This window comes from Hemibagrus wyckioides, linkage group LG22 (assembly GCF_019097595.1).
Source record: "Hemibagrus wyckioides isolate EC202008001 linkage group LG22, SWU_Hwy_1.0, whole genome shotgun sequence".
Taxonomy (NCBI): Eukaryota; Metazoa; Chordata; class Actinopteri; order Siluriformes; family Bagridae; genus Hemibagrus; species Hemibagrus wyckioides.
The window spans coordinates 13,502,071-13,524,815 of record NC_080731.1 but is presented as its reverse complement, the minus strand read 5'-3'; the positions used below and the strand labels follow the sequence as shown (position 1 = coordinate 13,524,815).

The following is a 22,745-nucleotide window of genomic DNA, read 5'->3' as shown; positions in this document are numbered from 1 at the left end:
TAAGCACTGACTATGTATCTAAATTCTTTAAACTAGCAATTGTCAAAATACTGATTGAAAAAAAAAATGACCTAGAGGTCAGTCAGTTTCCAACTTTAGGCCACTATCAAACATGTTTGTCTCATGCATGCATAGGAATAGCATTCATAAAATCAGTCAGGATTTAGGCCTCATCATTGTACAAGACAGCATTGGTTAAAGTGGTAAATGACCTACCTGGTCCCTGGTCAGGTCTATGTCTCCTTGTTTGTGTTGTTTGACCTTGTCTAATGCAGCTTTTGACACCACTGATTATAATGTTGTCCTTAGACTAGAAAATGTTGTTGGAAAATGGCCCTCGCTTGGCACAGATCTTATTTGACTGATCATTATTAGTTTGTTGATGTATAATAAAGGTGACTTCTCTAGGCATATTAAAATATAAAGTTCTGTTTTAGGCCCACTGTATACATGCTACCTTTGGATAAAATTATTTGTTAACATGGTATTGTCTTCCATTGTTATACTAATGACAACCGTATGCTTCAGAATAGTCAAATGAGAGACTCAAGCTTGTGGAATGGACATTAGACATGATGAGTAAATTTCTCAAACTTAATTCTGACAAGACAGAAGTACTTCTATTAGGACCACAGGCAGCTAGAAGTAAGCTTTCAGATTACATAGTAACTCTAGATGGTCTTTCAGCTGCATCATGTGCATCAGTAAAAGATCATTGATTGTTAACTGCAGTATCTAAATTGAAGGTTATGTAGTTCATGCTTTTTGTATTTACGTCTAGGTTGGACTGTTGTAATGTCTTGCAACCTGAGATAGATATGAAGACATCACATTAACACATCTCATTAAATGTAAATTTCATATCCAGATTTCTGTAATGCTGCTTTATTTCCAATGAGTTGAATTGAAATTCAATTGAGCTGAGATTGTTGTTCATGGCTAACATTTAATTTCATCTATTACCTTCTTGGTTTAAGCCTCTTGGATCTGAGAGTGAGTAATGCATATGGTGAAATGGAGATCTGGATTAACTGCTGAGACAACACTTTGTCTCACACTTACAATTTGGTTGTCTTACACTTACAATTTTGATCGTACATTTCATAGTAAATTAGCATATTAAGTTATAATTCCAAAGTTGTTTATTAGGGATAAATAGTAAGTTAACTTTAAGTCTAATAAATGACAGTAAATGTATGGTAGCATACTGTTCTTTAAATGACTGATGAATTACTGATACTGAAATTCACAATGTTTTATTGGCAACTGAGCCACCAGTTTTTTTGAGGAAGTAGGTGATGCTGCTGTTGCTGCTGCTGCTGCTGAAAATTATATAAATATAAGCCGCACTGTTTTGTAGAAAAAATTATGTATAAAATGTGGAAATTATTACATTTAATCTTTCAATGCTTGTGTTCATTTTATGTGACCAACCTAACTGTAGGTCCTTACCACAGAAACAAATATCACTGATGATGACTCTGTGATAAAATGTGAAAACTCTTGAATCCCGGTTTAAAACATTAATTTATGTAAGATTCTTTACGAATTAAATATTACATACACTATGTGGCCAAAGGTATGTGGACATCTGTACGAGTAACATGCATATACGTGCTTGAAGAACATCTCAGTCCAGATTATGTTCCCCTTGGATACCACTTATCTTGGAAGGCTTTCCACTATATTTTGGAGCATGGCTGTGGGGATTTGCCCATTCAGCCATAAGAACATTAGTGAGGCCAAGCACTGATGTTGGGTGAGGAAGCCTAGTGTGCAGTCAGCATTCCTTTTAAGGTCAGGGCTCTGTGCTGGCCACTCTGTGGTCTTCCACATCAGCCATGTCTTTATGGATCACTTTGTGCATTATCATGCTGGAACAGGTTTGGGACCCTTCAGTTGCAATCTTAGGGAAGGGAAAAGGTAATGGCATTCTAGACAATTGTGTGCTTCCACATTTGTGCCAACAGTTTGGGAAAGGCCCACATATGAGTGTGAAGGTTTCTACATAATTCTGGTACAGATAGTGTATCTAATATTTCTTATTTTACCACTTTTCTATAACAGCCTCTCTGGCAATAATTCCAGTTGCAAGGCAGCAGCTATCAGCCGCTAACTAGTTTTGTGAACATTACACAACTTTAAACCTGATTATAAATGAACAAAAATTAAAAGCTGCCATTTTTTAATAAATGAAAATATCTTATTGAAGAGGAATGAAACACTTTTTGGTAGTAAAAATAACTCTTATTCAAGCCAGTCTGAATCGCAACACGTCATTGTTGATTATTTTTACTAAAAAAGCAAGTTTGTGTGTTTTGGACTTTACATATGATATTATGATAAACATTTTTAAGCCTATTTCAAGACATTTTACTAATGTCAGGCTTGAAATAGTCTTGTTCTACTGGCAGAAACCTTGGCTAAAAATAACACAAATGCTTGAAATAAATCACATTTATTTCTGTCAGTAAAGAACAACCACTTGATATTTATTTTTAAATTGTTTTATATTATTATTATTATTATTATTATTATTATTATTATTATTATTATTATTATTATTTATTTAATTAATTAATTAATTTATTTATTTTTATTATAATCTCTGAAAAAACCTTAAAGAAATTCACCTTACTTATTTACAAAAATATATTTCTGGCAGTGTTGAAAGAGTGCTTCATCCATGAAGAGCTTCTTGACAGGTTATAGTAAAGCTTCACAAAGAGTGCATTATTAGTAGAATAAACATTCAACAAAAACCCAGCTCAAGAGAATTATAAAATAGGGTGCACTATTTATTTGACCATGGGTGTTTAAATGCTGAGATGACCTGGTGAATTATAGATGAGAATAGTGATTCTTTGTGCTCTTGGACTGTAACAGCCTTTGGGCCCACCTCCTTCTCCTTTCTCCCTCATTGTTGCTCTCTCTCTCTGTTCTTCAAACTCGCATAGTCTAAAACCGGCTCAGACTAAATATACAATAATATTGCCTGATAGCTAAAATGCCAATAACACATATAAGCTTTTCTGAATATCTGACTGCACACATGATCCCAGAGTGGAGGAAGCAGTATATTTGTTATGAGGTAAGTTGTTATATAATCCAAAATAATTCCATTTATTTTGCTTGTGAAAAATATCAACAAGACTTTTGATTTTTTGATTGCTTATATGTTTTCTATAATGACTAACCAAATTAATTTTAGGAGCTGAATTCCATTCTAACCAGGGAGCACAGACAGCACATCTTATTTGATAGTAAGTAACATTCAAAAGTGCATCCACAAAAATGTATTTCGTCCATTATGCAACAAACTGTTAAAAGTGTTACTCTGATAATAAGTCTTTTTGCAGAGCTGACTAGAGTTGCTATGCCATGTCCTCTCAAGAGATAACAGCTTTCAAAGCACAGTTTATGCTCTTTCAGTAAGACAATGCTATAATCTCATAAATTATTCTTAATGTAACAGAAAACCTCATAGCATTTATTATTGCACAAAACCTATTCTCACAATGGCAAAGACAATACAGGGGAAAATGAATAATTAATGCACTTTCATAATTAAGTGTTTATCGGGGAAGAGAGTGGAATAGCTATAGGCTCATGTTAGTGGTAATCATTTCACAATATTGTTGTTTTTCTTTTATTAACCTCAGTGATAATGTATTGATTTGCAGGACACAGTCATCATTTTCCAGTATGTGAGGAGTTCCTCAAAAAATGTGACACAGAGCTGAAGAAAGTGAACCTCTTCTTTTCAGGTAGCTTACTGAGAAAGTTCTTGCTTGCATTTCTTTTTGGTTGGATGTTTTTGTGGTAATTGTACTACTGATTTGTAACATTATCTCAGAAAAGTTATCTGAGGCAAAATGGAGGCTGTCCACATTTGGGATTGTTGCTCTAGATGGTTCGGAAGCAGGAGTGTCAGGATCTGGACATGTCCCGGTCTCCCCAAAGAATTACACACATCTACAAAGGAAAAAGTCTGAATTACATAAACTTAAAATGGCTGTAGGGGAATTTTATATGAGTCTGGTCTTTCTCCAGAGCTATCAGGTAATGGTACAGTCATTTCTGTTGATTGGTCAAATGTTGGTCACTAAAACATCTTCTCACAATATTTTTCTGATGACAGGAGCTAAACTACCAAGGTTTCTATAAGATTACAAAAAAGTATGATGCAAAAATTCCATCTGAGCGTGGCCTACAGTGGAGAAGTGAAAGACTAGACACTTCTTTACTACACACTGAGCGAGGTAGCTGTGAGGAAATGATGTTTAGACTAGAGGTGAGAATATATTGATGTATATAAATTGTTCTTTCAATTAAATGATTCCCTTCTGTATATTTATTTGCATGATTTCTGTGCACTGAATTGCACAGACGTTTATGCTTCAGCTTGAGGGTGGCAACGAAGAGAAAGCTCTGAAGAGGCTTGAACTCCCACCGAGGGGAATGGAACAAGTAAGAACTATCAAATCTATCAAGCTGATGATTTACGTCAAGTAGAGAACCATAAATAAATTGAGATAAGCTAAGCTAGAAAACTATTTGTGAACTGACTTTGCTTTAATGAGTGTTTATTAATTACAGTGCTTTTAGAGACAGAGAAATAGTTTCATTCATTAACATTTTACAGATTGTTAAAAGGACCCTCTCATGCTGCTTTTTCATGCAGACAGCTGGACAGTGGATAACATTTCGAATCGGTGTCACCTGTGGCCTCATTATAGCACTGATAACTTTTATTGCTTTTAAAGGTTAGTGGTATGCCCATGTTAAATCTTTACTGTGGTCATAAGTAACTGTCGCTTTTCCACTTATATCTTTTTCGTTTTTATATTTTGGGCTAATCCTCCATGCCATATACAAGCATCAAATGAATCACATCTAGAGCATCTGAGGCCACTGCTACAACTCTACAGAGGGAGTTTTCTACTGATTGAGTTCCTGTCACTGATGGGATTAACCATGTATTGCTGGAAACGATCTGAAATCAATCACATTCTCATTTTTGAACTGGATCCAAGACATCACTTATCATACCATCATGTTTTAGAGGTTATGAGCTCAGTATTATTAAGTCTGTGTCAATTCTGCCATCATGAATAATCAGTAATTATGAAAGAATATCTAGATGGTGTATAATTCTTTGTTTTATGTTTCTTATGTATTCACTGCAGATGGCAGGATACTTGGCTGTGTGTTGTTGTATTAGTGTGTTGGCCTGGCTACATCCTTCACCCATGCCAATCCCACAACAGCTTCACCCCCTCATATTCCACAGTCTTCTGCTGCTCTTGCTGTTAAACCCCACGTCTACTTGTCACTCTTGGTCTCGCCGTTGGTTCCTATCTGTGATGGTAATATATGACATTCCAGATATCATGCTGATACTATAATATTTACATTACTTCCATATGCTGTTGCTTATGATGGTTTGACGATCTGGTTCACCTCAACACTTCTGTAGTTAATCAGTAACATGTAGTTCCTCATACCATCCTGTGAATTTATAATATCATCCAGTACTAGGAACACTACTGAAATCACTGAAACTGAATACTGAAAACTCTGTACTCCTGCTGTATTGTTCATATCCCGCAGTTTACAGATAATATTGTTTTGTCTGTGTCTTACCTTCTGTAATCAGTTTTTTTTTTTTATTCTGCTATATAATAGCTGAAATGACAAAAACAAAAGACCCACTCTGTCACCTCTCTTATAGTCCAGTTTAAGTATTTGGACACCTGACCTTCACACCCAGATCACCTTAATAAACATCCTTTTCCAGAACCGGATTAATTTCGGCCATGTAGTGTAGGTCTGGACTAAATAGAGAGGGGTAGTTGGATCAAATATTTCTTGTTGAGATAACTGAAGCCTTCTTTGTGGTAGTTGTTATGCTGGAGGGTGTTTTTTAGTGTTTTAATGATAGAATGATAAGATAGAATCAATAAGTTAAATATTTTTGTTCATGAATTGGGCCCTTAGTAGGAAAAGAAGTTAGACTGAATTGCCTTATTCAGTTCTCACTGGTTGCCGTTTAAGTTCCTTATTAATCACGAAATCGTCCTTATATTGTATAAAAATGTTTAGCCTCAGCCACTTCATTTCTCGCTCATCTTATGAAGAACAACTCACCCAAAGCTCACATTGTGTAGACCTACTGTTATAACCACATATTGTATTGTCTTTAAACTTTTTAAAATACCTTTTCTCCTAGTTTGTTCAGTATGCCAAACTATTATTTTAATTTGTTTGCTGTAGTTTTCATAGATTTAAACCAACAGCTAAAGATTCTTTCATTAACATGCTTATCATGAATACAAGTTTGAATACAAATACAAGCACTTTAAGGTTGGCTGACTTATTTAAGATTTGCTGAATTATTTTATGATTATTATTGTTTATATAATGGGAGAAACTATCCCAGACAAAAGCACTTTGCTTTAATGAGTGCAGAAAATCATTATACAAAAAGTGATTTAGTCCTGACATATGGCACTAAGCAGCTAGGCAAAATATTTTATTGTTAGACTCTTATTATCATAATCATACTGCAACAGCAACAAACATAGCCTGAATTCCTTTAGAGTATGTTTTGGTCTTTTTGCAAACATTTGACCCTCTTTTCGTTATTGAGATTTTTCCCTGTCACTAATGATAAACACAACAGCTACAGTGCAGTTCTCCGTTCTGGAGAATTTTCCACCTGTGAATTTAGTGTGTGAGTGAGATGCCATGATGTATTGTATCTTGCTGTAGCAGCACTGCTCCTCTTGTGTATCCACAGTGGAAGGTCCTGACAGCACCTCTCTGGCCTGTTGGGTTTGCAGATTGCTGGCTAGCTGACCAGCTCAACAGTCTGAGCCCACTTATCTTGAGCCTGTGGGACCTGCTGTGCTTCACCTTTCAGATAAACTGGGCAGATCTGCAGGATGGCAGCTCTCTGGTTAGAGGTGCAGAAAATTTCTAGATCACTGCAATCCGACATCGTGCACTGTTTTCTAGACAACCGATTAAAATACAAAAACGTGAAAGAATTTTGCTGACGATTATAATTCTTTATCACCTTTCACACAGGTTATTATTACTTAAACAAAGCGCATGTTAATAAATGGAGCAGCGTTCAAGGTTTTTTTTCACTGTGTGTGTAAATTTAGAACTGAGAACAGGAGCTGTGCAATCTCACTCCCTGTGTTATCTCATATGTGTTTATGTTTCTGTATGTGTTCCAGAGAGTGTGCACTTGGAAAGGCAGAGCAAAGTAGTCATATGTCTGATTCAGTGCTTCCCGCCATGGCTGAGGTTTGCTCAGTGTCTTAGGCACTTCTGGGACAGTGGAAACAAAGTGCATCTCCTTAATGCTGGCAAATACTCCACTGTCTTCCTCATGGTCACTTTTGCAGGTCTCTACAACAATGCAAGAGGTAGTGAAATTTATGTAAAATTTTCAGTGGCTGTCTCTCTTTGTTTATGGTATTTATACATTCTACAATTTATACTGCTTTAAAAATACAATGAAAATAAGAAAATAAATGAGACATATCCGGTTTCTGTACGTTGTAAATTTAAAGCTTACATTTTTACTACCATTCTTGAAGCAAAATATTCCAGAATTTTTGAACCTATTTTCAATCTATCATGTCTCTAGTAAGTGAATCATTTCTCTGTGAAGTGGAAAACCTGTCCACATAAATCTAAGAGCAGTGTATCTATTTTAAACGTTCACAACTTTCTATGTATAATTGGCAATTTAAAGATATGACTACTTTTTTTAGAAGGAAGAATTTGTTGCATTACTAAAGTGGTGGAATTGTCTCAGTTTCCACCTGACTGTGAATGAATACCACAAAACCCTAGGGGAAATGGAGGAACCAGAATTGCTATGTATTATGTACTGTGCTCCAGGGTTTAATAAAAATGCATAACTGCTTGGTAAAATATTCTCCTTCTGATCTGCTATGCAGATTTAAATGCAGATTTATTTATTTTTAATATCATGGGTAATAGACCATTTAACAGTGGTTGTTAATAGGGGTAAATGATACACTATATGGCCAAAGTTTTATGGCATCTGACCATCATTCCAATATGTGGTTTTTCCCCAAACTGTTGCCACAAAGATGGAAGCACACAACCGCATTGGATATCTCTGTGTGCTGTAGCATTGCACGTTTCCTTCACTGGAACTATGAGACCCCAAAACTGTTCCACTATAACAATACCCCTGTGCAATGCATTGTAAAATTGATCTTGATTGAGATATGGATTGACGTTTGAAGCGTTGGAATGGAAGAATTTGAGTGTCCTGCACAGAATCCTGACCTCAACCTCACTGAACACCTCTGGGATGAAACACAGACTTCACTACAGAACTCGTCGTCCCAAATCAGCTCCTGACCTACTAATGTTCTTGGGGCTGTTGGGAGAAATCCTCACATTCACACTGCAAAATCTAGTGGAAAGCCATTCCAGAGGATGGAGGTTATTATAACAGCAAAGGGGGTCTAAATCTGGAGTTCGATGTTCAACAAGAACAGGGCATTGTCCACAAACTTTTGGCCGTATAGCGTACCTTCATGATATGGCTTACCTAAACCTATATAAAAATATATATTGCCTTATTTCAACAGGCGTAATTATCTTAACTAACTTTTAACACTATTTCTTTCTTTCTTTCTTTCTTTCTTGCAATGTTCTAACATAACAGCCTTATGACAGCGCAATATCTATATTATTTCTTTTTTGCAGCTGTTGAAACATTTAGAAAAATTGTCTTTTTTCTGATTTATGTTAGACAGCAGGAAGCGCTTATGAACCTTTTATGTTGCTCTGTGAACATTGCCCATATTACCTTATTCAATCATTCATTCACTCATTCATTCATTTATTAGTAACAGCATTAACTCAGACATTCACCACAGTGGATCTTGGGAACACTGTGCATAAGGTGTCTATTACCTTATTAGTATATCATATTATACTAAGTGAAACAGTGATCATTATCACATCAGGGTAGTGGGATAAGGAAAATTCTATTTCAGTTAGACCAAAGTGTGTAGACTGGATAGAATCACAATGATCTCTGTGCTTTAGAGAAGTCTGATCCTGCTGTGGAGGAGAGTGTGTATGTGTATCTATACCTGTGGGCCATGTCCACCTGCATAAGTGTAATAGTGACTGTGAGCTGGGACCTGCGGATGGACTGGGGACTGCTACAAGGAAATGGACTTCTGAAAGAGGAGCTAATTTTCTCCCAAGAGGTAAAAAAAAACATAAAAAACATAAAAAAACAAAAATATAATCTATCCTCACAATCAACAACACTGTGTTTTTTTTTAAAGGTTCGTATTGAGATGCACTGTTCAGCTGCAGTGTAATGTGATACATCCAATACTTCTAGATAGGTTATTATATATAGAAGTATAGCTTGGGTAAAATTAGAATATAAATGGACATTCCACACTGACAGTTATTTAATCTAATCATGGCTGAACACTTTTTGTTATGGTGTTTCTTTTATTTAAACTTCAACAAATGATATTTTTCAACATTCTTTATGTGGCTTTTTAGGTGTATTACTATGCAGCCATGTTAGCAGATGTGCTACTGCGGATCTCCTGGGCTATTAATATCCTCTTGGCTCAGATGAAGGATTCAGATGCTGTTGTTACTGCTAGTGCCATACTGGCTCCACTGGAGGTCCTCAGGTTAGATTTACTTTACAGTAAGGCACTAAAAATGTATTGATTCTTGAAGTTGTTCAGGCTAATCCTGCCATTGCAGTAACTTGACTCTTGTGCTTTAAGAATGAATGTTTTTAAAAAATCCATTTACTTTAAATATTGTTTCTGAGAAAACTATTTAATTTAATTTTATTTTATTATATATATTTTTTTATCCTACAGGCGTTCAATCTGGAATTTCTTTCGGCTGGAAAATGAGCACCTGAAAAATTGCAGGCGGTGTCGGGCCATTCGTGATTTTGATTTGCCTGCTAGTCCAATAAACCTGCCACAGCAGATCCTGATTGACAAGCTGAAGGATCCAAATGAGCCGATTATCATCCAACAGGAAACCAGTACTTCACACCGTAAACCTACTTGTTCACCGCTTAGATATCTGAGGTGATTATCTGCACCAATGTTAATTTACCTATACTTCCATAAGTAGAAGATTACAGGTATGGTTTTTACACAGATAATAACTAATTGCAGACATTTTTGGAAGCAAGCTGTTTTTCTTTTTGCAGATCAAAAGTTAAAGAAACAAACTTACCAGTAGGAAGCCCAGCGATGGAGTCAACATAATGTCTATAAGGATGAGAAAGGAGGCCTTAAAATGGGCACAGACATAAATGATGATTAGGTGCTTAGTCAGCAAGGTAAAATGTCATGATTACAGTCCACATGTGTAGTAGATGAAAAAGCAAGTACTAATATTTCCCTCAAAATAATACTTTCCTTTATTTCACTTCAAAATCCACCAGTAATTCAATTTTCCAGACCAGCTGATATGCAAAAATCAGGCAAGCATGTACAATATAGCAGCTTGAGCCCAAGCGAATAAAGAGGAAAAAAGAGCATGGGAGGAGAAAGTGAGAGTCCAGCATTTCTCTCTCCAGAGAACTGATGTTCTCTGTTCTGCTTCCTACTCTGTGTTCAAGTCAGCAGTCCCACAGTCAGCTGTTTTTAATAAAGTATCTCTATGCTCTCCTCCTGTTATAGTCCAAACCCAGCAGTATAGCTTTGATATCTGAAGCAATGTATGTTGTGTTAATGAACAGGTTCAGCTTTTTTTCTTGCCATGCATCGGTCCATGAACATGAACCAGTTGTCCATTTGTATTTTAAGGGTCATTCAGAGGGAGAGTAGTCAGTAAAATGCTGAGCATCACATGCATAACAATCCACTCAGTCGGATGTTCGCATGTATTTATGTATATATGTGTGTATATGCATATGTGTATGTGTGTATGTGTGTGTGTGTGTGTGTGTGTGAGTGTGGGTGTGTGTATGTGTGTGTGCATGTAAGAGAGAGAGTATTACTTAAGATAAATTACTGCTTTAGCACTTACAGCTTTTTGCAAAATGCTGTATTTGTCATTAAAGTTCTTTGATATATTCATTGCATGTCAATGTCCATCGTGCAGATTTTGACATGTTATTTCAGTGGCATGAAGCCATATAATTAGTGATAGCACTCCTTGTTTGAAGAATAGATGAGGTTAGAATGGTGTAGTAAAGGAGAACTCACTGGTCCTCTACCAGTGGCCGCTCTTCACTTTGTTCCTCTGGCTGGCTTTTGGGGCTGCTACTGTCCCCTTCAACTCTCTTACTGGCCGGGTTGAGGGCGAGGACTGTCCCTTCTCTCTCTGAGTTCTCCAGATGCCTTGGAGCCACATCCTCTGGATTATCTGCAGAGCGTGTTCGCAGCGCTTCACCCTTGTTTGTCTCTGTGCTGGCTCTCTCCTCCATGACGGCTCCAGGAAAGTGATTTCTCAGTGTCTCTCTGCAGTCACCGTAGAGATGCTGCTCCAGAGTCAGGTTTGCCTGGGCCAGGTGTTTGAAGTCAGACTCAAACAGGAAGGATGGACTGGGCTGTGTAACTCCATCTACCTGGCCTAACACCACAGAGCCCCTGTACACCTCAATAGCCTCGGGCAGCATAGACTTGATCTTGGGCAACCATCGCTTACGAACCCGGCGTGCGTTGGTACACATATCTGCAGCGATCACATTCATCTCGCTCTCCTTGAAGTTTGGGGCGAAGTTCTGACAGTAAACTTCAGTGGGAAGAGAGAGAGAGAGAGAGAGAGAGAGAGAGAGAGAGAGAATAAAAACTGGAGAAATCATATGAATATTAACCAGCTGAATTGTTTGTTATTTTTAGAGTCCTCTGCTGCTTGAGTGAAATTGCAAATAAAATATACACAAGCCTTCCTCTTCCCCCAAATGTCCCTTTAAGCTCTGTTTAAAATACATTACATATGCCTATGAGTTGCCTATTAAAGGCAGGGCTGAGTAGCTGTGTCTGGGTGGGGGTGGGTGGTGTGCTAGCTAATTTTCAGGCCAGAATATTGTAAACAGTAGCCTGAAATGAATAAACATCCACATGTCCACCATGACAAGCTCATGGAATCGGTTTTCCTAAGGCTCTGTAATTCAATGATACTTTTAGGTTCAGAAATACCGTTAAACATTATAAACTGCACATTTAAAATTTTATAGTGGACTTAACCTGCTCTACATGAATAATTCCACTATTTACACACTGGACACTTTGGAAAAAGATTACTATCCAACAATACTGACAATTTAAAATAAACACTGTCATATACACATAGGGAACTACAGATGACTCACGTTTGACTGTGTTGAGTATACGGCTGTCCAGAGGTTTGCGATTGGGATCACAATTGGAGGAGCGGATGCCTGTCCCACAGCTGTCTGCCAGTGTATTCCTGCAGTTGTCATACCACAGTCAGCCACAGAGGGGCACACAATGTACATTTCACTAACAGCCATGTTTATCACATACATCACTGATTCTTTGAAAATCTATATTGCAGATACTGCTGATATTCTGATAGGTTCCATCTTAGGCATTTTACTTAGCATTCATTTGATTAAAAAAAAAACAACAAAGGTATACACAGCAAAAAAAACCAAACAAACTCAAGGTTTACATAACAGTGACACTCTACAGACCTGTCAAAAAAAGCAGCAAGCAGGCGCCGGAGAAGGACTTTGTGCTTGACCCCAGCACACAAGTGGCAATTCATCAGCTGCCCACGTGTCATGAACACACCAGATCCTTTCACAACCCCAGCAACAAAGAAACAATGAAGTTTCAACTTTGTAAGCATGCTATCCTACTCAGTCAGCTGATAAGCATTTTCTGAAATGGGATAGAACTGCAAAGCTGAGGCCTTACCTGCAATTAGCTCAAGCCTCTCGCCTGGATCTCCCTCCGTGTAGAGTGCAGGGTGGCAACGGTAGCCGATCTGACTGATAAGTCCTGCAGGAAGAGCTTCTCTGTCACCTCCGAGCAGCGTGCAGAAGCGGCTCTCCAGGGATGGAGGCAGGGAGGACACCTCCATCTTCTCATGCACTAGGAGGAGAGGAGAGACAAACACATAGTATCAGAGGGCCTTCAATCCTAAATGTTCAGCCAAGTGTATATTAAGATTTCATCCATTCTGACATTTACTGCCATAGAGACTGGCCGAAACTCCATAGATCTTCCCACTGGTAAGGTTGTCATATGAGTCATCTTCAAAGTCCTCTTCCTCATTTTGATGGGAAGTGGGGCTGTCCGTGGTGGGCAGGCTGGAGGCTCCAGGGCTTGAGTGATCTCTTGATGAGTGCTCATATGGGTGAACCACACTCAGGGTCCCGTTTCCTGCACCGGTGGTGTAGAAAAGTGCACTCCCCCTCAAAGATCTGCTCCTGAGTCCCTTGGCATCATCATCAGTTTGCTTGAGCTCACCGCTCTGAGTACACACAGGGGTCTCCAGCTTCTCCTCTTTAATTTTACAGACAGCCGTAGGCCGGTCGCCTAGCAACAGTGAGGCGTTGTTGTTGTTTGGGCTGGGAGGATCGTCTGTGGCAGATGTCTGCGAGTCACAGAATGGAGCGTTGGCCTTGAACATCAAGTCCATTCCACGCTCCACAATGTTCTGGATCTGGAGGTAACCGGCTGTGTACATGACCATGAGCTGATCACTGGCTGTCACCGTCATTCTGCCCGTGTAGCAGAAAGACAGAATCTGCTGGAAACAGGACGGGGCCACCGAAGAGGGCAGTTCGAACAGAGTCTGGCTGCTGTCACTGAAGAGGTCACGGAAGTAAAGGCTGCTGGCAGCCAGCACGGCACGGTGGGCCTTAAAGGCCTGTCCATTAACCATAATGGCCACATCACAGTGCTGGCCCAGCAGCCGCTGCTCATTCAGGCTGTCCAACACCGCACTGCCAAAGTTGGGGATCTCCATGTGCAGGAGCTGAGACATTGCGCCAGCTTCAGATCTCCTCAGAATTCCCAGTGGGCATCTGCAAGATGACAGTCCACACAGAATATCAGTACACAGGACAAACTGAAAAAGTTCCAGAACAAAAAACAGTATTTGACCTTATTCCTAAAAGTAAGAACTTGCTGTGATCCTGGCTGTTTCGTATCCCAGAGGACAACCAAAAGGAAATAGAAACCTGGAGGAAAAATACTGCACAGCAACTCCCCTACTAAACGCCACACTCTCTCCTCTAGCACTAGCACAGACTATATGTTTAGTAACTCTGAATTAGCTTGTGAGAAGTATTCAGAAGAAGCTGCAAACTGACCCACCAGCCCTACCCTCCCTCCCTGTCCCACCATCCCACTACCTGACCTCTAGAGCAGAATCCTCCGAGAAGGGATAGAGAAGGCAGACTGGCTCCTCACATTAGCTCAGCAGAATGAAGGAGAGCAGGAAGGAAAGAGAGAGAGAGAGATGTGTCTCAATCCATCCTCGCCTCTCTACACAGGACTTCCTAGCAAGAGGGAAAGCGAGCGTCTGTGTGCAATCGATGCACCATCTACTGTATGTCACAGAGCGGGAGAGAGAGGCTATAGGCACAGACACAGAGACGGGGGAGAGAGGGGGAGGGAGGGAGACTGAGAGAAAGTCATTTAAGGACACATGGAGAGTGAGAGAGAGAGAGAGAGAGCAAAAGAGAACAGGGAGAGAGAGAATGAGGCTGATGCAGATAATTGCCCTGCAGAGTATAACTCGTGCATGTGCTATAGAGACAAAAAAGCTGGGCAAAGCCAGAGCAATGGCTTACTTTTATTAGAGCAATCAAGAGATGGGGAAGAGGGGAGAAATGGGAGAATTCGTCTCATGTCATCCTCCGAGACTGAAACAGGCGCAGTCACATAATCCATCAGGAGCCCCCCCTCCCCATCCCACCTCCGATTATTTACATTAAAGGCAGACAAATGGAGCGTGCCAGGCGAGCAGCGCTGCAATGCAGTCCCTGTCACAGGCTGGCATGCTCAGTACAGAGTCTGCATACCCAATCAGATGTGCCAACACGGCATCAGACAGATACTCCTCCGATAAGAACCAGATGAGGGGAAAAAACGCAAAGCAGGTGCAGACTCAGCCTCCAAACTGCTTCTGCCGTCATGTCTCTACCTAAAAATGACAAAGAGCAGGCTTTTTGACAAAGTGTTAAGACTGTGAAATTGTCATTATTCGTGAGACGGAAAGCTGAACCACTGCAGTGTGAGGCAGACTATATGGAGCAGCACTAGGGTGGTAAAGCAGCATCACTCAGCACAGTAGATGTGAAAGTGGAGGGGGGGGTGGAAGGGGGGTACTGAAGCCCTGCCTTTGACTCATTGCCTTTTAAGGCTAAGACGCCAGTGGAGCATGAGTCAGCACTATTTAAGAGAAACATAAAAACGTCAGGAACATGCTGGCTGCGTGTCTAATATTAGAGGGAAAGCTTTATATCAATGATGTCTATCAGACATATGCCCTTGTAAGTGCAGCAAGAGCTGAGCTCACCTGACTGTCTGGTCTTCTGAAAAACTGTGAAACTGTGTCACAACCCCCTCCCACCCCAATTCCATCAAATCTTACCATGTTTCAACATAAGGTGGACAATTTCCTTCATAAACTGTACGCTGACTTCATTCTACATTTCACTTCACTCCGTGTTTCAAGCATAGAAGTAGGATCAGAGGCATTCATCAAACTTTTAAAAATTATTTAAAGCAGTCAATAATTCTCACTTTTAGGCAAATCTCTGCAACACTGATTTAGTGATTTTGGGCTATTCCAGAGAGCTGAACACAACCATTCACTTGTTCTTGAAGAGAGAGACTCAATATCAACAGCTATAAAGCTGACAGGCAGGATGCTAGCAAAAAAGAGACTGCATGGTCACATGTATGATGTCCCTAGTGAAAAGAGACTGCAGTCTGAGCTGTGGAGGGGAGAGTAGTGCCTCTATACTGCCCCCTTGAGGAAACAGGAAGCCATATGTTGGCTCTTTTTTCTTTTTGCCAACTTAGCGATTCTGTTATTTGATTTTGTGTGTGTTTTTTGACAACTTTAGAGAGACTGTTTTAAGAAAAGAGCCTACAAGCAAATTTGCTGACGTTTGCTGAAGACCTTAGCTACTGTGATTGCTATGCTTTTCCAGCTTGCTTAAAACAGCTTCAGGAGAGTGTATGTGAGTTTAGCTTAATCATGGTTGTACAGAGTTTACTACAAACCCAGCAGATCTCTAAATAATAATAATACAACAACAAAGGATATCTCAGATTACAATTCTGACAATGACAGCCATCCGTACCTGAAAGTCAAAGAGAACATAATCTGTTTAATCACCTGGTGGAAATCCTATCTACTATGTGAATCAGATATGTGTATCTGTTACTTAATATGTACAAAGTAGTATAAGACACCATTTAGGCCATAATTCACACTTGGCATATGACATAGGTCTGTTTCTTTTTCCTCCTTAGTAACTGCCTGGTCAGGGTTGTGGTGGTTCTATATAAGGCTTTATAGTCCTATAGAACTAGTTTGTTTCTATTTTGTGAAACAAGATCAACAAAATTTAGATAATATTTCAGTTTTTAATATTAAAATAATAACTTTGTGATGAGAATTTAAAAAAGAAAACCTGTTGAAACCCAGACTCTAGTTTCGAACAAGTTCTACACAATTCTTGTCATAAAGCATGAGACTTCAGCAAACCTACTCATTCATGCAACTGTCCAAGCAGCCAATCTTGTGGCAGCAGCACAATGCATAAAATCCTACAGATGAATCCCTAGAACTTCAGTTACATGAAATATCATAATGGGGAAAATGGGGATCTCAGTTATTTTGAATGGCATGGTTGTTAGTGCCATCTCCTGGGATTTTCATGCACAGCAGTCTCAAGAGTTTCCACAGAATGGTGCAGACAACAAAAAACATGAATGATCAGACTGGTTCAAGCAGACAGAAAGGTTACAGTAACTCGAACAGCGGTGAGCAGAAAAGCATGTTGAAACAACTCGAAAACCTTAAGTCAGATGGGCTCCAACTGCAGAAAACTACATGTTTTCACTCTTGGCCAAAAAAATCCAATGTAAGAGTGTTCGTGAGCCTAATACACTGGGCAACTGAAGATTGGAAAAAGGTTTTTAATGAGTACATGTTGTTCAGGTCTGTTCATATGCTTGTGCCACTATTCATATCCACTGCATATACAGTACCTCATTCAAGCTGACCATCTGTTCAACAACCTTTGGCTGATCCAGTTTTGTGGGTGAAATTTCATAGATCATTAATCAACAGTAGACAAGCTCCTCTTTATTGATACTTCAGGTGACTACAACAACTCCATGACTATGATGATGAAGTGAGGTGTAAATGACTTCTTGAACTGTTAATACATAATACATACTATTAGCAGATACTGCCCTTTTGATTTGAAATCAAGTACTGAAAAAGAAGAGAAAGAGAAAGAGAAAAAGCTTGAGAATTTGACAGTGAAAATGAGTAGACTTTTTAAAATGGGGACCCACATTTTAAATGGTTCAATTTAGAGCCTTCCAGTAGTATTCTGCTCAATTAATCAGTTTTCTGCACCCCACCCACCCCCCCACTTGCCATTTCTCACCCAGCTCTCACCTATCACATGAAAGCTACCAACTGGGGATGGTGATCTCTAGCATATGCTTGCTCTGAGACCCATCCTTGAACTGCTGCTCATGCTGCACCACAGGGCAGCGTAACACACCAAACAGAAACACTATCTGCTTTCTTCTGCATACATGTTGCTCTTTAGGACTCCCAGCCACAGATGGCTGTGGCATTCGAACCCAAAATCTCACAACAATAAGATGAATGCTTTTCTGATGGCCACTGGGGAGCCACTGCAATCTTTATTTTAAATTAACTTTCCTCTGCTTCCCACACCCACACAGTTAAAGTATATATAAATTTGCTTTAATTATATTTTTTTTTACTGATTCACTTCAAATACATTCTGTTTATATAGTGATTTTGTCAAAAAGTACCATTAGAGATATCTGGAGAAAAAAAATTAAATTAAAATTTGTAATTTATTTCTAATGAGCAAGCCTGAGGTGACAGTGACAAGGAGATGATGAGAGGAAGAAACCTTGAACCAACTGTTCAGGGATGGAGACATGCCTGTGAACTGTTTTTTGCAATTACAGTCTTTAGGCTACCTGAGGAAGAACATCCACTGGCATATCTAGGGTGCCGGTGTGATACCATCCACAGAAGGACACAAAAGGTTGTACCCATGCGTCGTGTAAAGTGTCAGTAACACATTCATGATTGAGACCAATAAACATTTTATTTTTCAAACAAGTTACAATTTATCATAAAAATGCTGTAATTCATCTTTGAGAACGAGACCAACTACACAACAAGGTATACATGACAACTCCAAAAATATTCTTCACATAAAAATATCCATTCTTAAAACTACTGAAAAATAAAACAGTGTGATTTTGTAGCAGCTGAAAAGGCCACTTTTCTGTGTAGCTATGAATATAAGAGAGGCTTGTGTGCCTACCCTCCTAACACAGAAGTAAGGCTAATCCATCAAAACAAGCACATTGAATTACATGACTGCTTTAACATGTTTAAAAACAGTTCACATTTAATGCAGATAAATAAATGGGAAAGCTCATCAAATGCTGCAAATGGAAACAGAACGGAAACAAAATGTTCTAGTATTTACAAATAATTCCTACACAAAAATCATCCTGATCAAAAAATAAAAATACTGTTCGTAGTGCACATGGATGAAAGGACTTCAGGTTACCTGATAAAATGGCTTTAGACCCTGAAGCTTCTCAAGACAAACTTAAAACCTATGATCTGATATTAAAGCTGTCATAATCCTTTACTATTATGTACTCAAGTGAATATTCCTCTAATGATTCAATATTTATAAAATATATAATTCCAGCTGAATTAGTCCTGATTCACCAGTCAAGCTAAGCAATTCCTATCATATTCCTATCATCCTATTAGATGCATTAAGACGGTCAATTTCCATATCAATAATTTAAGTGTGCTTTCAGTGAGATACCACAACATCATTTTCACAGTAGCTGAAAAACTGAGCTAGTAAAACAGGTTCAACATCACACTGTTTTGGTTTTAAAGCACTAGGCAGAGATGGAAATGTGGACACAGATATCAAAATCAGCTGAAGTGAACTGCATCACTGTTTGAAAAATGAGCTACAAAATCTAGTGAGCCTGAGGAAATAATGCTTAATGCACTAATGTTCAATGGATGACTAATATATCAAGCTGCAAGGTAAAAGTTAAATGGTCCAGTACATTGGCACACAACGGAGAGTCCCATCACATCACAGAACACTACGTGAACTGAATTAATGATGAGGTCCTATAAAGGCCATTAACAAAGAGGCCAAAGGTTCATAGTACAGATTGCCTTCTAAAACACATACAGGAGTTAAATGAAACAAACAAAACTTCTATGACTTTTTTCCACTTCAAGTGCAGGTGATTCGAAGGAAAATGATCTAAACAGGGGTAGCTTTGCTGCTAACCCTCACTGATGGGGTAAACAATTCCATAATTTGCATTTTGGGGCACACCCTTTTTCATTAAAATGTCTATAAATGTTATACCATTATACATACTATTTCCATAAAAATAGACTTCTTGGACCACAGTAGTCTTGATTAAAATATTTGTAAAACAGTTTTGACCTTTTAAACATCACCTCTGCTTGTATCAGGTCTGAAAAAACATCCACTTAGAATTTGACCTTACAAGTAGGTCAGATACATGATCTTAATTTCTATGAAATTCATAAATCAGCCTCGCCATTAGGACAACAGTCTCACCACAGCAAAACTCACAAAGCAGAACAATACAATAACCAAATAAATAAAAAAAAAAATCCTTCAACACCTAGTAGGAGTTTCCTATATTACACTGATGTTTCTCCCAAGTGTGGCATTTGACTGCTATACATACGGTCGGTGGTTTTTGATTTTCCACCTTTTGGAGCGAACACGGAAGAAGAAGAACATGAGCATGAGAAAGACGCAAGAGAATGCGTACAACAGCACACACAGACTCATGTCCACACCGGAAAAGCCCAGTCCCAAGAATGGGATGTTAGGCTCCTTTTGGATGCCTAAAGTTTCATGTTTATCGGTTTGCTTCATATGTTTTGGATCACTTTCCGGAGGAGGCTTCAACCCTTTATTAAGCACACTGGACGGGGTTGATGTGGCTTTGTTAGCTGCAACCGTGCCGGCGTCTGGATGGATATCAGTGGTGTATTTGGGGGAGATGTTGGTGGCACTATAATGCTTTTTGAGGAACGCAAGGACCATGTCTTCATTCCACACATGAAGCCCATCCTGTTCTTCATGGCATGTTGGACAGAGGTCAGGAGTGGGCCACTGTGTTTTAGGAAACATGGGGTCTTCACTCAATGACCCTAGATGGAATGAAATTCAGTGGCTTGCATTACTGGATTACATTATGACAATTCTTAGAATCTTAACATTGCAAATAATTTATTCCACCAAACCATATTTCATTTCTGCAGCTTACCTGCTAGTCTTGCATTAACCTGGTTATGTTTCCTCCATAACCAAAGCACTGCTTCATCCAGAGATTTCACCTGACTCATGGATTCCTGTGCCATCTCCTCAAAGTGCTTTCCACACTCACGGCAGCCAAAAAATGTTCCAATGTACTGTCGCATTGTTTGTAGCACGGCCAATGGATCATCCTCCAACGCTGAGAAAGAGTCAAAGTTATCAAGCAGGAAAATCTCAGTATGAACATAACTACAGCAAAAATTCCAATAAACACCCCGATCATATCCGTCCATATTCCACCAACTTCAATCCTAATAAAGGAAACTGGCCATTTACAACTCATATGCTTTATCTGAGTACTTAATATTAAATAAAGGCTTTTTAGCCACTTAATTGAGGAAAGCTGAAAGTGCTTGGCTCCTCATACCGGTGTTGGCGAGAGCGTCCGGTCGGCTGGCAGCCTGCACAGTGAGCACGTGGAAGAGGGTCCAAAGGGAACAGGGGTATCCTCTAAGTGCCACACTGCTGCCCTGGCAGCCCAGCCACTGCACACGCTCACTCAGGTGTAGTCCAGAGATCTGGCACAACACAGCACAGTGCAACAGATACTCAGCAAATTAAATTCATTTAGCAAAATGTCTGCTGAATACATCTCTGGTGCAGATGAGTTCTGAAACTGAGGCAATTTTTACACTATTCTTCTTAACCTGAGGCCATTCGCACTGACAGTGTGGTATGACTAGTCCAATGTGAAAGGTGTTATTAATCCAGATGCAGTCTATGAGACCAATCTCTGGTGCTCCTTAAACAGTGATCCCAGTTTTAATTGAAATGAAGATAGAAATGTAGGTGCATTCACGCGGTCATTTATCAGCCATGCAGCAGCAGCAGCACAATCCATAAAATCATGCAGACACAGGTCAAGAGCTTCAGCATCGGCAGGAGCTGTCTGAGCTGTATCTGCATGATTTTATCCATTGTGCTGCTTGCACATGACTGGCTTAATGTGCAGGTGTTCCTAATAAAGTGAATGATAAGTGTGTATTTTATATATATTTAACATACATAAACATAGCAAACAAAAGTGTCAGACTTGGCCAGTGGACTAACAGGTGTGAAAGCTCCCTAAAAGCCTTCATGCAAACTGGTGTGAATCACAATTGGGAAAAACAACAAAACAAATAAATATTAGTAACTACATAGTAAATAAACAAAAACCGAAACAGGATTAACCCTGGGCAGAGTTTTAAAAATATGGACTAAGTGTGAAAATGGCTTAAATTATAATGTGTTACTGTTGTAATAATTAGTAATAACTTGTTTAGGCAGGTAAAGACTTTTAGTTGCTGGGTAGAAACTGAACTCTCACTGCACTAAAATGACAATCTGTTTTATATTTTTCAAATCCATGTTCATTTTGCTGGGGTATAATGTTGTGCCCAAGTTGATTCTCACCCTCATCTTGTTGTTGGCCAGGTCCAAAATGGCTTCATAAGGAATTTTCTCCAGTGGTAAACTGATCAGCCATTCCAGTAGTGTCTCTAGAAGCTTAACCACAGATTGGCGTCCAGGAAACAGCTGAGATCAGAGGTACAAGATGTCAGTAGAGTTCACAATAGACAATAACTGAAAAAAGTACATTATTAGGTCCTACCTTAGCCACAACTGTGACAAAGTCTTTGAAGATTTTCAGTTCTGCTCCCTCTAAGGTCTTGCGAGTTGCCAGCTCCACTCTTAATAGGTAATGCAAGCCAGACTCCAGGTCTACCATGTACACTTTAGACCTACAAGAAAAAAAAATCATTAGTAACAGACACCCAATCAGAAACTGAACAACACATGCCTCATATCACATTCTTTGTACAGTCACAGAAACCCTGTGTGTTGTGTAAACAGTAGTTGCAGCATTTGAGGGGAAAAAAAATCCAAGAGTCAAATAGTTAAAGAAAACAAGGAAGTCAGTTGGAGCGAAGATATGAGAGTTTTATTTTTACTGTTATGGTCAGAAAAGTCTGTTCAGGACAGACTGGATGGCAATCAGAAATAACTAAGTATTAAAAAAAATGGACTAAAAAATCGTCACCTTATACATCATTGGAGACACAGCTACAGTCAGACTGAG

At 39.1% G+C, this 22,745-nt stretch overlaps 3 protein-coding genes across 9 annotated transcripts in view; 1 reads left to right on the top strand and 2 right to left on the bottom strand.

Annotated features, from left to right (window-relative positions):
- Positions 1-2,637: 2,637 nt before the first annotated feature.
- On the bottom strand, positions 2,638-14,603 carry LOC131343013 (nucleus accumbens-associated protein 2). 7 transcript variants are annotated; one of them, XM_058374357.1, is made up of 8 exons: positions 14,398-14,602; positions 13,218-14,062; positions 12,948-13,124; positions 12,722-12,827; positions 12,377-12,474; positions 11,268-11,796; positions 10,291-10,325; positions 2,638-3,975 (listed from the first exon to the last, which is right to left on the bottom strand). In XM_058374357.1, the coding sequence occupies exons 2-8, from the start codon at positions 14,020-14,022 to the stop codon at positions 3,848-3,850; spliced, it is 1,878 nt and encodes a 625-aa protein (XP_058230340.1). In that variant the 5' UTR covers positions 14,023-14,062; positions 14,398-14,602; the 3' UTR covers positions 2,638-3,847. The 7 variants fall into 7 exon arrangements, with proteins under 7 accessions (XP_058230340.1, XP_058230335.1, XP_058230339.1 ...); XM_058374352.1 differs by having other exon boundaries at positions 3,864-7,422; positions 14,398-14,603; XM_058374356.1 differs by having other exon boundaries at positions 3,864-7,422; positions 13,224-14,062; positions 14,398-14,603.
- On the top strand, positions 9,459-10,736 carry LOC131343015 (xenotropic and polytropic retrovirus receptor 1 homolog). Its single transcript, XM_058374361.1, has 3 exons — positions 9,459-9,722; positions 9,921-10,139; positions 10,265-10,736. The coding sequence occupies exons 1-3, from the start codon at positions 9,604-9,606 to the stop codon at positions 10,320-10,322; spliced, it is 396 nt and encodes a 131-aa protein (XP_058230344.1). The 5' UTR covers positions 9,459-9,603; the 3' UTR covers positions 10,323-10,736.
- A 3,754-nt stretch (positions 14,604-18,357) lies between the features above and the next one.
- qsox2 (quiescin Q6 sulfhydryl oxidase 2) overlaps positions 18,358-22,745 on the bottom strand; it is a 15,611-nt gene continuing 11,223 nt past the window's right edge. The window contains exons 8-12 of the mRNA XM_058375285.1: positions 22,278-22,407; positions 22,079-22,201; positions 21,051-21,201; positions 20,634-20,822; positions 18,358-20,517 (exon numbers count right to left, since the gene is read on the bottom strand). Of these exons, the coding sequence (XP_058231268.1) occupies positions 20,036-20,517; positions 20,634-20,822; positions 21,051-21,201; positions 22,079-22,201; positions 22,278-22,407 (1,075 nt within the window). The 3' untranslated portion in view covers positions 18,358-20,035. The remainder of the gene's footprint in view (positions 20,518-20,633; positions 20,823-21,050; positions 21,202-22,078; positions 22,202-22,277; positions 22,408-22,745) is intronic.

Bases quoted from the DNA above. Each gene is read 5' to 3' on its own strand.
- LOC131343015 (XM_058374361.1), top strand. From the start codon at position 9,604: ATGTTAGCAGATGTGCTACTGCGGATCTCCTGGGCTATTAATATCCTC. The intron at 9,723-9,920 runs GTTAGATTTACT...TTTATCCTACAG, and splicing joins GCTCCACTGGAGGTCCTCAG to GCGTTCAATCTGGAATTTCT. The intron at 10,140-10,264 runs GTGATTATCTGC...TTCTTTTTGCAG, and splicing joins TCACCGCTTAGATATCTGAG to ATCAAAAGTTAAAGAAACAA.
- LOC131343013 (XM_058374352.1), bottom strand. From the start codon at position 14,022: ATGTCTCAGCTCCTGCACATGGAGATCCCCAACTTTGGCAGTGCGGTG. The intron at 12,828-12,947 runs GTAAGGCCTCAG...GGGTTGTGAAAG, and splicing joins GAGGCTTGAGCTAATTGCAG to GATCTGGTGTGTTCATGACA. The intron at 12,475-12,721 runs GTCTGTAGAGTG...TGACAACTGCAG, and splicing joins CTTGCTGCTTTTTTTGACAG to GAATACACTGGCAGACAGCT.